We start from the raw sequence: 13718 nt of genomic DNA on the forward strand, positions 1-13718 counted from the left end.
AGAAACTTTTAACTCTCTCTTTTCTAGCACTTTATTGTCACGGTTTTGTTGTTGGGTTTGTTTCCTTGTCTGTCATGTGATCCCTTGTAATTCATGTGATCCTGCCATGTGTTCCCTTGTCTGATGTGTCATGTTGTCATTGGTTCATTGTTTCATTGTTCACAGGTGTCCCTTGTCTAGTCATTAGTCTTGTGTGTATTTAAGCCCTCATGGTTGCCATGTGTCTTTGTCAAGTATTGTTTTCTGTAGTTCTGCTGTTGAGTAAGTTCATGCCACGGTTTTTGTTTCATGTTTATAATAAATTGCACTTGGGTTCTCTCAACTTGCCTTAAGTGGATCACTTTTTACACACTTTAGACACAGTTGCTCCTTTGCGATTAAAGTAAACAGTCCAACACCGTGGTACAACGAGCACACCCAGGCCCTTAAGAGAGCAGCCAGAAAAATGGAGCGCAACTGGAAGAAAACAAAACTATTTCACATTTCATGGAAAGAGAGCTTGATTGCATACAGAGAGGCCTTAAAAGCTGCTAGATCTGCTTATTTTTCAACCCTATTAGAAGAAAATAAACAAAACCCTAGGTATTTATTTGAAACCGTGGCTAATCTAACGAAAAATAAAGCTTCAAGCCCAGAAGTTTCCAAGCAGCACAACAGTGATGACTTTATGAACTTCTTCACTTATAAGATTGAAAATATCAGGGAGATAATTATAACTATGCAACCGTACAGTATCGCAGCAGGGAATGCATTTTAGTCTCCCTAAGAAAAAAATTGATTCATTCATTGCTAATAGGAGAGGAAGAATTCTCTAAACTCGTTAAATCATCTAAATCGACAACATGTATGTTAGACCCTAAGCTTCTAAAAGAGATGAGGTCATATATCCTCTTTTTAATTTCAGTAATTCATCTTTGTCATTAGGATACGTACCAAAAACCTTTAAGCTGGCTATGATTAAAACTTTTTTTTTTAAAAACGCAGCTTGATCGTACAGATTTAGTCAATTACAGGCCGATCTCGAATCTACCATTTCTGTGAAAGATACTAGAAAAGGCGGTATCCTCACAACTATGTTCCTTTTTAGAAAGAAATGAAATCTGCGAGGATTTTCAGTCTGCATTTACAGTAGACCGTACCATAGTACTGAGACTGCTCTCATTAGAGTTACAAATGATTTGCTCTCATCCGATCATGGTTGTTTGGTTGGGGATATTTTGGGGATATTTAATTTTTAATTTTATCAATCAATAAATTCCACTAGAAACAAACCTTGTTGTATTATTTTAATTTAATACTGTGAAGCTGCTTTGATACAATCTGTATTGTGAAAAGCGCTATACAAATATACTTGACTTGCCTTGACTTGGTTGTATTTCGCTATATTAGTGTTACTTGATCTTAGTGCTGCATTTGATACTATTGACCACAACATTATTTTAAATAGACTCGAAAATGATGTTGGCATTAGTGGAATTGCATTAGCATGGTTTAAATCATACTTATCTGACCGTTATCAGTTTGTAGCAGTAAATGAAGAGATGTCTCATCGATCACAAGTTCAGTATGGCGTACCACAAGGCTCAGTACTAGGACCGTTGCTTTTCACTTTGTTCATGCTACCCTTGGGAGATATCATTAGGAAGCATGGAATTAGTTGGTTCGCACAGGTTTGCATTTTTGAAGTTTACACAGAAAGAACTTAAGAGTTTTCTGTTAAAACGGTGTCGTGTTAGCGGCCCCTAAGTTAATAACTAATGATCATTGCGACGGAAGTGAATCAATCAAAACTAACTTTAGCTGGACAATAACATTATTCTAGAGCTGCTATAAAGCCAAAACAATCTCTGTTACTTTAATTTCCTATTATCACTGTAAAGCCGCTTTGGAACAATCTACATTGTTAAAAGCGCTATATAAATGAAGATGACTTGACTAGACAAAAGAATATTAAATGAACAGTTACACAAAAATGCTTGTGTCTGAATGGACACTTAGATTCAAAATTTAAAGAGGAAACCCTTATATTATTTAAATTAATTTGTCAAGCTTTTGATCTTAGGATTTTACACAGAAACAAACAACATACACCATTTTGAATTTACCACTAGATGACAGTAAAAGACCATTTATGCGGCTGTGATTTTACAGAAATGTGTGACATTGATTGTATCATAAAATGATATTTGAAAGACTTTGGAAACGTTTTTTCTCCACTTCGTTTTAATTCTAATTATTGCTAATTAGAATAATACTTATTAATTAATAAAAAAGGCATAACATAAGGTAAAGGGGAGCACAGGCTCAGGGGAGAGCAAGGCCTAAAATAACAAACAAAACACCCCACTAATTAATTTTGGGAGTAGTTCTAACTAACCTAAAAGAAAGAAAAAATAAACATAAACTTCCCTCAACTCCCTTGCTGTACAAAAACAGGGACAAAAAGTAGTATCAAAAGAAAAAAGGCACTCTCCCCTTACTGCATCCTTCTTAACTCAATAATTTCAACATAATTTCAAGATGGCCGCCAAACGAACCCCATGGGACATTAGTTGACCTCGGAAACATCAAAAATTCTTAACTAGACACCATTAGGGTCCCAATAAAACAGGCTACAAATGCCAAACGGGTACATGGGAACCTATTTCTCCTGCTAGACTATTACTGATCCAGCATCAGTGATACTTAGCAGTTGTATTTTCGATTTGAGCTTGAGCTTTAGAAATGCTTTGGAAAATGTAGCTTGTGTGGATGGTACTGCACTACTTCATCAAAAGTAGTTTTGATGACAAAGCAGCTTTGCTACTGAAAAGCTATTTTATTCAGTAAACAGCGACGCTACCGCCATGCTACTGAGAAATGTAGTTAAACTAGAAGAGTGATGCTACTGCCCAACACTGCCTAGGATGACTTGAGGGCAGGCCCAGGGTGGGTAATCGGGAGAATCGGGAGAATTCCCGGTAGGCCGCTTCACTTTTGGGCCGGTCGAGGATTTTTTTTTTTTCACATTTGTCACGTTAGTTACATTAGGCTACACACGTTCCGCATCCTGACACCGCAGCGCGCAGTTGCGCTGTTCTCCCCTCCCCTCCTATAGAGTTGGTTGGGTCCATAGTCCGTCTTTTCCAAAACGTTTTCTCAGGTAGGCTACCACGGCACCGCCTACCGATAGCTGGGCCGGCCCTACCATAACGGTACGCGTCAGGGAGGATGGATGGGAGGAAGAGGCCATGAGGTATGGAAGCTTGTTTCCACCACAGAATAAAACATTTTAAAAGATAATTGTGACTTTTTATCTCACAATTGCGAGTTTACATCTCACAATTCTGACTTTACATCTCACAATTCTGACTTTATTTCTCAGAATTGCGAGATATAAAGTCAGAATTGCGTGAAATAAAGTCGCAATTGCGTGAAATAAAGTCGCAATTGCTTCTTATAAAGTCTAAGTGAATTATTATTTAACCTTTACATTATTTGTTGAACCATGGTATTAATACAAACTACACAATAGTAAGAGCTGAACTGTTGCTTAATTTATCCTGTTTGGAAAAAGTGATAATTTGGAATTCCACCATGGAAAAAGTGGGCCGGTCTTGGGCCTGAAAGTCCCGGGCTGAAAAGTGGCCCCACTCCGGCCCTGCTTGAGGGTGAGTAAATCATGGGTGTCATAATTTTCAAAATCATAATCATAATTTTCATTTTTGGGTGAACTATTCCTTTAAGCAAAGATAATCATGTGATAATCATGTCATCATTTGATCTGATATAAATGGAGTATAGGTAATGAGATGCATTATGTGAATTATTGGCATTATGTGAATATGCATCTTTAATCTAGATTTAAACTGGGGGAGAGTGAATCTGAGCCCCGAAAATTAAAGAAATATGATGTGACTGCACTAAAACTGTTGTATGAGTACTGAACTGAGCTGGACAAGTGTTCTACACAGCTGCTTTATAGATGAAATTATCTAATTCGTACGACTTTTATGGACTGAATTGTATCTACTTCCACATTGTCTGATAGACACAAGTGAGCGCATTCCTGAAAAACTCATTTGCAATTGTTCACAAAATTTCTCAACGCCATATTTCCTCTGCTGCGTGTATTTTGAAATGCCTCCTCCTTCTTGGTCGTAACACAACGTCATTATCATGTGACTATAGATAGCGCTGACATGCGAGATGCGACCACGTGCAATGGTACGTAAGATGTTACTTCACATTTGTAACCAATCTGCGAGAGATATCCCAGGTGGGGATGTGCCATATTAAGTCAGTTTCAATAGTCTGGTAATCATGCACTGTAAAAATTAAAGGTGCCTGGAGGAACCTTTTGGGGTTCTTCACTTCGCCACACCGGCGGAACCGTCTGTAGATCCTCTAGGCACCCTTTAAAAAGGGCCGGTTCTCTGAGGAACCACACAGGTTTCCTGAAGAACTCTTATATGAAGCACTGTGTGGAACCACTGTGGGTGCCTCCAGGAACCAAATTTTTTTTTTATTTTTTATTATTTGTATTAAATTAATTTCATGTTGTTACTACGGTTACCATAAACTTCTATTATAATAAACAAACTGAACCAAATACAAAATAAGAATTGTTTATTACATATTTTAGATCCATTTTAATACATACACTTCAATGCACTTGGGGAAAAAAAGCTAGTAATAGATTAATATCAATGAATACACACAAAACAAATTGTATAATACATAAGTAACATGGATAATCAACCATGTGTATACAATAGGCTACACAAGAAAAGACATCTCAACAAAATGCATAGAAAACACATGTTCCATGTAATAAATCAATGTAAAAAATTAAAATTGACTAATTAAAAATGTCCATCTTCACTTAATTTTAAAACGTGTTTCAGTTCGCTTAAGTCTGACGCAACTGTTTCCAAGTCCAAAAGCTCTCTCAGATGCCAAAAACAAACAACAAACAGTGCTAATATGCACTCATTGTTCTGTAATATTCCTGAAAATTATGATCCTAACCTTTATCTCTATTCCGAAATCTCAGATGGTTAGTTATTCTGCTATTTTGAATCATAAAATGTTGAAGTCTGGGATGCCGTGAGACTGGAGACTGTAATGTACACTATGGCTTTTGAAAAGCTTAAATGTGACTTGAATCAACAGTTCCCATAAATGGTTGAGTATATTCTCAATATCTAGAAACAAGATAAAGGAAGTAGAGTAGAGGCTTTGACCCGGAAACAGTATTCCTTATGTCACAACAAGCAGAAAACATTTTCCATTTGAACAGAGTTAAGGTGCAGTAAAATGATCTGTTGTTCTGTGAGTGTTCACTGGTGAATTCAGTCATTTCAATAAGAATCCACACGATCAGCAATTTTGTGTGGTGCTTCATACATTACATTGCTACACTGCTGACAATGGTCAATGGACCTTTTTGCCTGTGTAATTTCATGAAATTCACAAATGTGACGCACCTTTACTCACTGCAACATAAAATGCAATCAATTATAAAATCTTCACAAGGGACATGTGAGGTACTTAACGAGTTAGAAAAGTGAAAAGGTGCATCAGCTTCATTTTCCGTTTGTTTTTCCTCTTTTCTGGTGGATGGTCCAGGCACTTCAATGATTTTCAGGTCTACAGGAGGATTTTTATTCTTCTTCAAACTTGTATTTCAGCTTACCGAGATCCCTGCAAAATACAAAATTTACTGTTAGTAAGGTTATTAAAGTGATTGTTGTGAAATTTAAATAATTTCCTCAGCCTTGTGACGTTCCAAACCTGTTTGACTTTCTGTCTGTGGAACCCAAAAGCAGATCTCAGGCATAATGCAACCCCTGACACCATTCAATTTCACTGCATGAAACACAAGCAGAAAAAAATTGTGTAAATCATTCATGAAACCATTCTTATGTACACTTGTCTAGTTCAATTCAATGCAACAATTTATATAAAAATGGTTAAGCTCCAAAAATGTCCCAGAAAAGATCCTAAAAATAATCAATGAATTCACAACTCATGTATTATGGGTTGTGTTGTAAGTCTTATGAAGCCATTTAATAGCTTTTTCCTTTTTTTGTCGAAAAAGACCAAAGTTATAATTCAGGGTTCAAATGTCTTATATTCAAATGCATATGATTAAGGTACTATAGCCTATAAAAAATGCATAGCATTATTGGCTCCAAACCAGTGTTATTACATGAATGTAACATGAATGAGATTTGAGAGCATGAGGGAAGACGATTTTCAGAGAATAACTGATTAAAAAACACAAGTACACAGTCAAACAATACAATTGCACACAGAGTTCATAGTAATAAAGTACTTGCATGTGGTGCAGGTACTTACTGTAATTCAATGTTGCCACTGAAACATTGTAAGTTACTGGTTGTTCTGGGGAAACAAAATAACAAAGCTGATTATTCACAACATAGTATTTATTGACCACTAAATGGATTCAAAATGATATCTGAGAGAATGAGGGCACCTGTAGTAAGTAAAGTTAGGCTAAACAAAAACAGACCAAACTATATTAACCTGCTTTTGTTATTCATAACAAACGCCAATGATGACAGCAGGAATCAGCTAAATTAGTTAGGCTGTAAGTTATATCAGCAATTTGAAGACACATTTGTGCAGAATATGTTGAATTGAATGACTAACTTTAAATCAATCTAAGACAATAAGTCAATAATTTCAATTTGTTCATTAGATCAACGTAGTTTGCATCGCGGCTAAAACCTTCATACCAGATACTGTTCAATAAACCATAGCAATAAACAATTGAAAACGTAGTAATGTATAATACATTTAGTTTATATATGTGTGTGTTTGAATATATAGTGAGTATTTATATTTCGTTGGCGAGTTTACAAACCTTGTAACGGAGAGCCGAACAAACGGCGGAAGATGCGGCAGGCGCTGATGAGGAGAGCCGTTACTTTCAAACTCGATGACGTAGATCAGCTGAGCTTTGTTGCGCGCGAGCAGCGCGAGCATCACTGAAGTGACGACAGCAGAGGAATAGCAGCAGTTTCGTGACTGAATAAAACCTTTATCCTCATGGTTCTTCTTCTTCAAATAATAATTTATGAAGAAGTAAAAAATATTATTTTATTACTATTATTATTCAATAATAATTAATGATTTTTTTATTAATATTATTATTATTTAGTGTTGTTGTTTAAGGTTTAAATTAATCAATAAAATAGGCCTATATAAATAAATGTAAGCTACCCAGGTGAAAAAGACGTAGGCTACTGTTAAATGTATTAAAATGCATTAAAGTAGGTTATATTTGTATTGAAGGCCTACTAAAAACACACTCAAGTACATTTTTAATAGTAGCCTATACGTATTTTTCACCTGTGTATGTATACTGAATCAAACTTAAGTAATAATAGGATAATAATAATATCATTCTGGCCTCACTGAACCACTGGGTTCCTCCAGATGCTGGCTTTAACATAAGAGATCTTCCAGGAACCACTTAAATGTTAAAAGATCTTCCAATAACCCTTCTATCGCATTCAGGTTCCTCTATTTTCCCCCAAAGCACTTCGAGGTCTCGTGGTAATGAAAAGGTGACTCCAGAACCTCTAAACTAAATACAAAGTGCTTAAAGGATCCCATAAGTTCCAGCAAGAACCTCAAATATTGTCAATGCTCCTCCAGTAACCCTACTATAGGAGAAAGAGCTTTGAGGCACTTAAATTACATTTTTAAGTTCCTTGAGTATCCGACAGGATATTTGAGGCTCCTTTAGTTTTTACAGTGTGGGAGCCAGTTCTTTTAGTGTTGTGGCTCCCAGGTTGTGGAATGCTCTTCCTCAAGACACCCATCAAGCATCCACCCTTCTCTCCTTCAAAAACCTCTTAAAAAACAAACTTCAGCTCACAGTCTGTACATTTTACCATGTTATAAATATGTTATTTGTTTGAATCCCTCTTTGTTTGTATATTTAACCTAACTTTGTAAGTGACCTCTGTATCTTACTGTAACAAAGTTCGTTATTGTGGGAAGAAGGAGGCGGTGAGAGATACGAGACCGGTGCGTCTCACAGATGTTGCTCATTATCAATCACGCCACTGGCCTTCCGCCGTTCTCCCACGGCCCTCAGCCTGGTCCTGCTCACCACAATTACTTTCTACCCTTAGTTATGTATATTGTGCTTTAATGTTGATGGCCCTAGCGCCCTCTATTAGCCAGCCGCCTCTATACTTTACCACAGCTGAAGTGAAATAAATGCAATATTTGTCAGATACACAGACGTTTCAGATACGTTTCCATTTAATTCTTTTAAAAATCAGTTTTATTTTGATAAACATGACACAATATAACACTGCAACTACATGAAAATAGCTTTTACTGTTATAAAAAAAAACAGATTTGTGAACATTAGTGGAACTGAAGGTGTTCAAATAAACACGAAACACACATGATCGTTGCCATGTGGAGGATTCGGACAGTCGTGGAAAAGTTGTGTTGTCATCAGAGCTCGTGCAATGAGCTATGGAGAAGCTGCGCAGAATGAATCAGCTGGCTGCTCTCAAATCTCTCTTGCAGTACTTTGATGGCATACGTCACAGTCATGTGCTGTCTCAAGTCGGACACAATTTCTAACCAGGATGCACTGTTTCAAGTCAGCAGCCGATCAGTCTGCGCAGCCCTGTATGAAGTCGAACAAGCCTAGAGACACACACACAGCAGGCAAAAACACAGACACAGGGCACACAACCATGCCCACACCTTTGTATAGGAGTAAAGCAAATTAAACAAGTATTAAAAGTATCAAATTATAAAAGTACATTTTCATTGTCCTTTTTTAATCAAAGCCATAGGCCTAATATAATTTTGATTGCCTTTTAAAAAGGGTGACACAATAAACTGAAACGTGCACATGTGTATTTGTGTCTATCTGGGGTCTATCAGAAAAAAACAAAACAAAAACAGAAAAATACCAAATGAGACAATCAAAAAGAGCCTCATCAGCAGATCTCAGACCAACATGCTCATGTTGAAATGGACCACTGTATTACAAATTCAAAAAGGAATACATTGTGAAATATGATTTTATTTAACCATGTCTCATCAGTTGATTTTGCAGAAAATCTATCAAAATGCATTTATAGATGACAATGAATTATGCGTTTAAAGTAACATGAATATGTCAAAATAGTAACGATAGCTCACAAAACATAATTTTTTTTTTTCTGTTAGATTTGTCATGTGATAAGCAACACAAGCCGTACACTTGAAATAAGAGATGGATTAATAAATAATTAGATTAGGAAGTATATTAGATTGCATTACTGTTACATGTATTTTTATTCATATATATACAAATATTTCTTTCAGAATTTTAAACAACTTGAGTTTGTAATGGAATATAAAGAAAATATTATCTCGGTTACTCTTTTTCTCGGTTTAAATTTTTCAAAGTATGTGTTTCTGGAAAGATATTTTTTTACCTCTGTGAGGCTTCAGCATGCAGTCTTCATATGGCTAATTATTTTTAAAGATTTTTTTTTTTTTTTCATTTTTAAAAGCAATTAAAAACAAACAGACACTTCAGTCGTTTTAAATGTTCTCTCTAATTGGTTCAGATCTGTTTTTAACCACTTTCCGGATTATGTCTTTGATTTCAGCTGTGTTTAATACATAAATTATGGGATTTAACATTGCTGGAACAGCATATGCCAGAGACGTACTGATGATCCTTGCATTGGGTGTGAGAGAAGCCCACCATGCAGCAATGTATGAGCAGCTTATGGGGAGGAAATAAACCCCTACTAACAACAGATGAGAAACACAGGTCTTCAGCGCTTTTAAACGTCCTTGCCAAGTTGTAATTTTGCTTAAAGCAAGAAAAATGCCCAGATATGACAGGACTATAATAATCAATGGTACTACAAGGTATAAAATTGTGATGAGAAAAGCCATAATCCTATTAATGCTATAGTCATTACATGCCAACCTATACACTGGCCCATGATCACAAAAGTAGCTCTGAATCATATTAGATTCACAGAAAGAAAGCCGGGTGACCGAAGACACCATCAAGGCCACCACAGAAGAATTAAATGCCCAAATTGCTGAGAAAATCAAAACCACACTGGTATTGTTAACAATTGCATGATATCTTAATGGCAAGCAAATTGCAATGAAGCGATCATATGCCAAAACAACTAGAGTATAACTCTGCATAGTACTAAAGAAGTGAACAAAAAACATGTTTGCCAAACAAGCGTTGAAGGAGATGTACTGTGAGTCGAGCAGAAAAGTCTTCATCATGTTAGGAATCAGTGCGTTAGTTTCACCAATATCAGCCAAGGCCAAGTTAAACACACCAATGTACTTTGAACTGTGCAGGCTCCGATGAAGAACTAAAATCAGAAGGACTATAGAGTTGCCAATTACAGTTATAAAATATGTTATAAATAAGAATATATAGTAATAACCACTATAAGGTATACCTGTTAGTCCAATGATGAAAAAGTATTTAGGATGAACAATGGAGATATTCTGTGAAAAACTTGCATTTACAGAGCTCATGGCAGCTTTGAGTTTGGTGTTTTGCACAAACTGGAAATAAAAATTACAAGACATTAGACATTAGCAAAATCTAGAGAATTTACAAAATTGTCATTTCAAACCTGTAACAGGATATTTTAAATACAACTATAATAAAAAAAAAATACCTTCATGTAATGCATAATATTTGAATCACAGATCTGTATACATAAAGTTTTAGAGCCAGAGAAAACTATGACAATGACTTAATGCTATGAGCTGCTTTGAATTAAATTACTCCGCTGTACATTTTTGTCCTTCTTCTCTCATGCTGCACAGATCACTAATCTCCATCCAAATAAATATATCATCTGATTCATCTCTTGAGAGCTTTCAGACAAGACAATGATGTAAACCCTTCTGTGTCCTTATGGACATTTTTTTTTTTTTTAATGCCACCTGCATAAATGTTGGCACAAGTGTGTATTTTTATTGGAATTTTACTATTTCACCCCCACTTCCTTTAAAAAATCTATTTTACACTAGTAATACAAAATAGTTACACAGGACCTTCAAAACAAACAAAAAAACAATCCTCATTGAAACCCCTTAAAACGGCTATTTTTAATCCCATGGCCATTTAACTATAAAATGATGCAGTCTTTGTTAATAGGCTTTCATTTTGTGGGCAAGGCTTCAAAATTTAATTTTTACTATTTTTTATCAGATAGTGCTATTTTCTCAGGTTTGGCCTATAAAACAAATACTCACTCAATTCCTGTTTTCTGCTTCTGCATATTATAGAGCCAATTGGATAAATTATGCAGTTTTAATTGTGTGGGTGTGTTGTTATGGATGTCAGAGTATGGTTTGGGTGTGTGTAGTAAAAAAATTGTGTGGGTGTAATATTCGAGAGAGAAAAACGAAACACTGCATCAAAAAACGACAGTTTTGGGGAACTACTCCAGCGTGATAGCATCTGAAGCATGTATGGAACTAGTCCAATCTCAAATGGTGTTGCGTCATGACGTCACGTGTGACAGCATAGCGGAAGCTATAAAGGGACGCCGGCTCATAACAGCGTAAGCTTCTGATAGGTCGCAAGTCGTTCTCAGGCACTCAGGAGGTGTGGCAAAGGGACGCGGGAATGAGGGCTACAGTCGTAACCCGAGCCGTTCCCTTTCGAGGAAAGACAACACTTTAGGGAACAAAATACCCACTGCGCCACACTGACTAGTGCCTGTCCTGGTGTGAAGCACGTATGGCACAACTCAGGCAGTAAGAACTTCAGAACCTGGAGTGGAGGGCAGATCCAGGCTGTAGTATCTTATAAAAGTGTGTGGGGAGGCCCAACCAGCAGCATTGCAGACCTCTTGAAGGGAGACCCCTGATCAGGGCCAGATTAACAATTTCCTGTGCCCTGGGCAACAAGACTCAAGGCTACGAGTAAAAGTAAACCATTGGCTACTGTTGCATGTAGATCAAAGTCAAGATCATGTTTATTGTTTCACAATCAACTATATCAAGATTTTATGTTGATGCACTACTATGCATTCTTATTATTTTATTTTAACAAATGGGCCTTACAACTGGCCTCCTTTCAAGACTGAACTCATAAACACACAAACTTTTTAATTATTAGGCCTAATGGCCCATCTTTGCTTTAAAAGGTGAGCCTAACAACACACTGGCATTCCAGACTATATGTGAATAGCTCATAGTCTACACAGCATGTCATATTAGGCTAATCCACATCTATTAACTCTTTTATCTTTTCCTTTTGTTTAACAGGTGACCCTAACACACTGGACCCCTTGACTATTAATATGTAACCTAAATCAATGCACAACATCTGACATTAACACACATCTATTAATTCTTATTATCTTTTCTCTTCTTTTAACAGGTGATCTTAACACACTGGCCTTCTTGACTTTACATGTAAACCCATGCACAACATCTCACATTAGCATACCACAACTATCAACCCTTATATCATCTTCCCTAAGACACTGGCCTTCCTGACTTAAATTGTGTAAACTCAAAACATTTTGTCACGGTTCATGGATTCAATGACTCGCCCTCGCTATGTGTATGCGTGTGTGAATGGGTGTGGTTCATCAGCGCGGCTGATGAGCTGATCAGCGCCAGCTGTTTCGAAAGCAGAGTCCTATTTATTGTCTGTGATCTCGTCCTGTCTTTGTCAGATCGTTGTTGAGGTTCTCCAGGGATTCTCTCCGTATTCACCGTGCTGCTCCCTGTGTCTTCATTCCTGGTTCCTGTGGATTTCGCTTACTGTGCTTCCTTGAGGATCTGCTGCCTTTCAGTGACTACTTTCTGCCCATTGCGCTGCGTTACCGAGCCCGGTTCAACATCTGCCCACCTCGACTCTGACCAGCATCTCTATCCGTTCTGTCTTACATTTAATATACGTTATATTGTTCACTCACAATTGGATCCTTCTGACTATTTTCATTACAGTTATGACACATTTAATGCTATCAAAGATTCATTCTGGGCTGCATGATATTGAAGAAAAATGCAATATGCGATACGATAATGCTTATCTTTCAAATATTTTAAATTATAAAACCTACATACGCGTTTCAAGTGGAACTCAGCCTCGCAGCTCGTTCGCGCACATCACACTCATCGTCTATGGCGTCAAATGGTGGACAAAACAGCGCAAGCGCATAAACACAGCGCGCAAGTGAATTACAACAGTGTGAGCAACGTGACAAAGCTCGCACGTAAAATGTAAACATGCAGAACTCTCAAATCCCAAACTGGAGGACAAAAAATATGATTGTGCGCACAAATGAACAAGTCGCAAGCAGAAATAACAGCCGCGAGTCCTGACAGGTTCTACACGCGCAAGTTCTTTTCTACACGCGCGCGCAGATTTGAACACACACGCAGCTGAAATCTTTACACACACGAGTCAGTTTTAACACTTTAAGGGGCGGGGCTCAGACCTTCCTGTTAACGCCATATCGCAGCTTCTCTGAAAATATGCTGATTGGTTGCTATGCCGTGAATGATGTCCTCCTGTTGCGATTGGCTGTTGTTGGCTCTCTCCGAACGAAGACACTCAAAACAGAAAGCGGGATGACAGACCTTAAGACTTTTTTTTTACGTTTTCTTTCAAAGTTATACACGTGTTTATATGTTAAATGTATCGTTTAGGTAGAATTAACACAAAATTTTTAAGT

At 37.0% G+C, this 13718-nt stretch overlaps 1 protein-coding gene across 1 annotated transcript; it reads right to left on the reverse strand.

Annotated features, from left to right (window-relative positions):
* Window positions 1-9573: 9573 nt before the first annotated feature.
* Window positions 9574-10548, reverse strand: LOC308694267 (olfactory receptor 10A2-like; the record flags this gene model as incomplete). The annotated part of the gene is made up of 1 exon (XM_081371725.1): window positions 9574-10548. The coding sequence occupies one exon, from the start codon at window positions 10546-10548 to the stop codon at window positions 9574-9576; it is 975 nt and encodes a 324-aa protein (XP_081227851.1).
* Window positions 10549-13718: the final 3170 nt, after the last annotated feature.

The sequence above is a fragment of the Scardinius erythrophthalmus genome, assembly GCF_964197995.2.
Source record: "Scardinius erythrophthalmus genome assembly, chromosome: 7".
In the NCBI taxonomy this organism is placed as follows: domain Eukaryota; kingdom Metazoa; phylum Chordata; class Actinopteri; order Cypriniformes; family Leuciscidae; genus Scardinius; species Scardinius erythrophthalmus.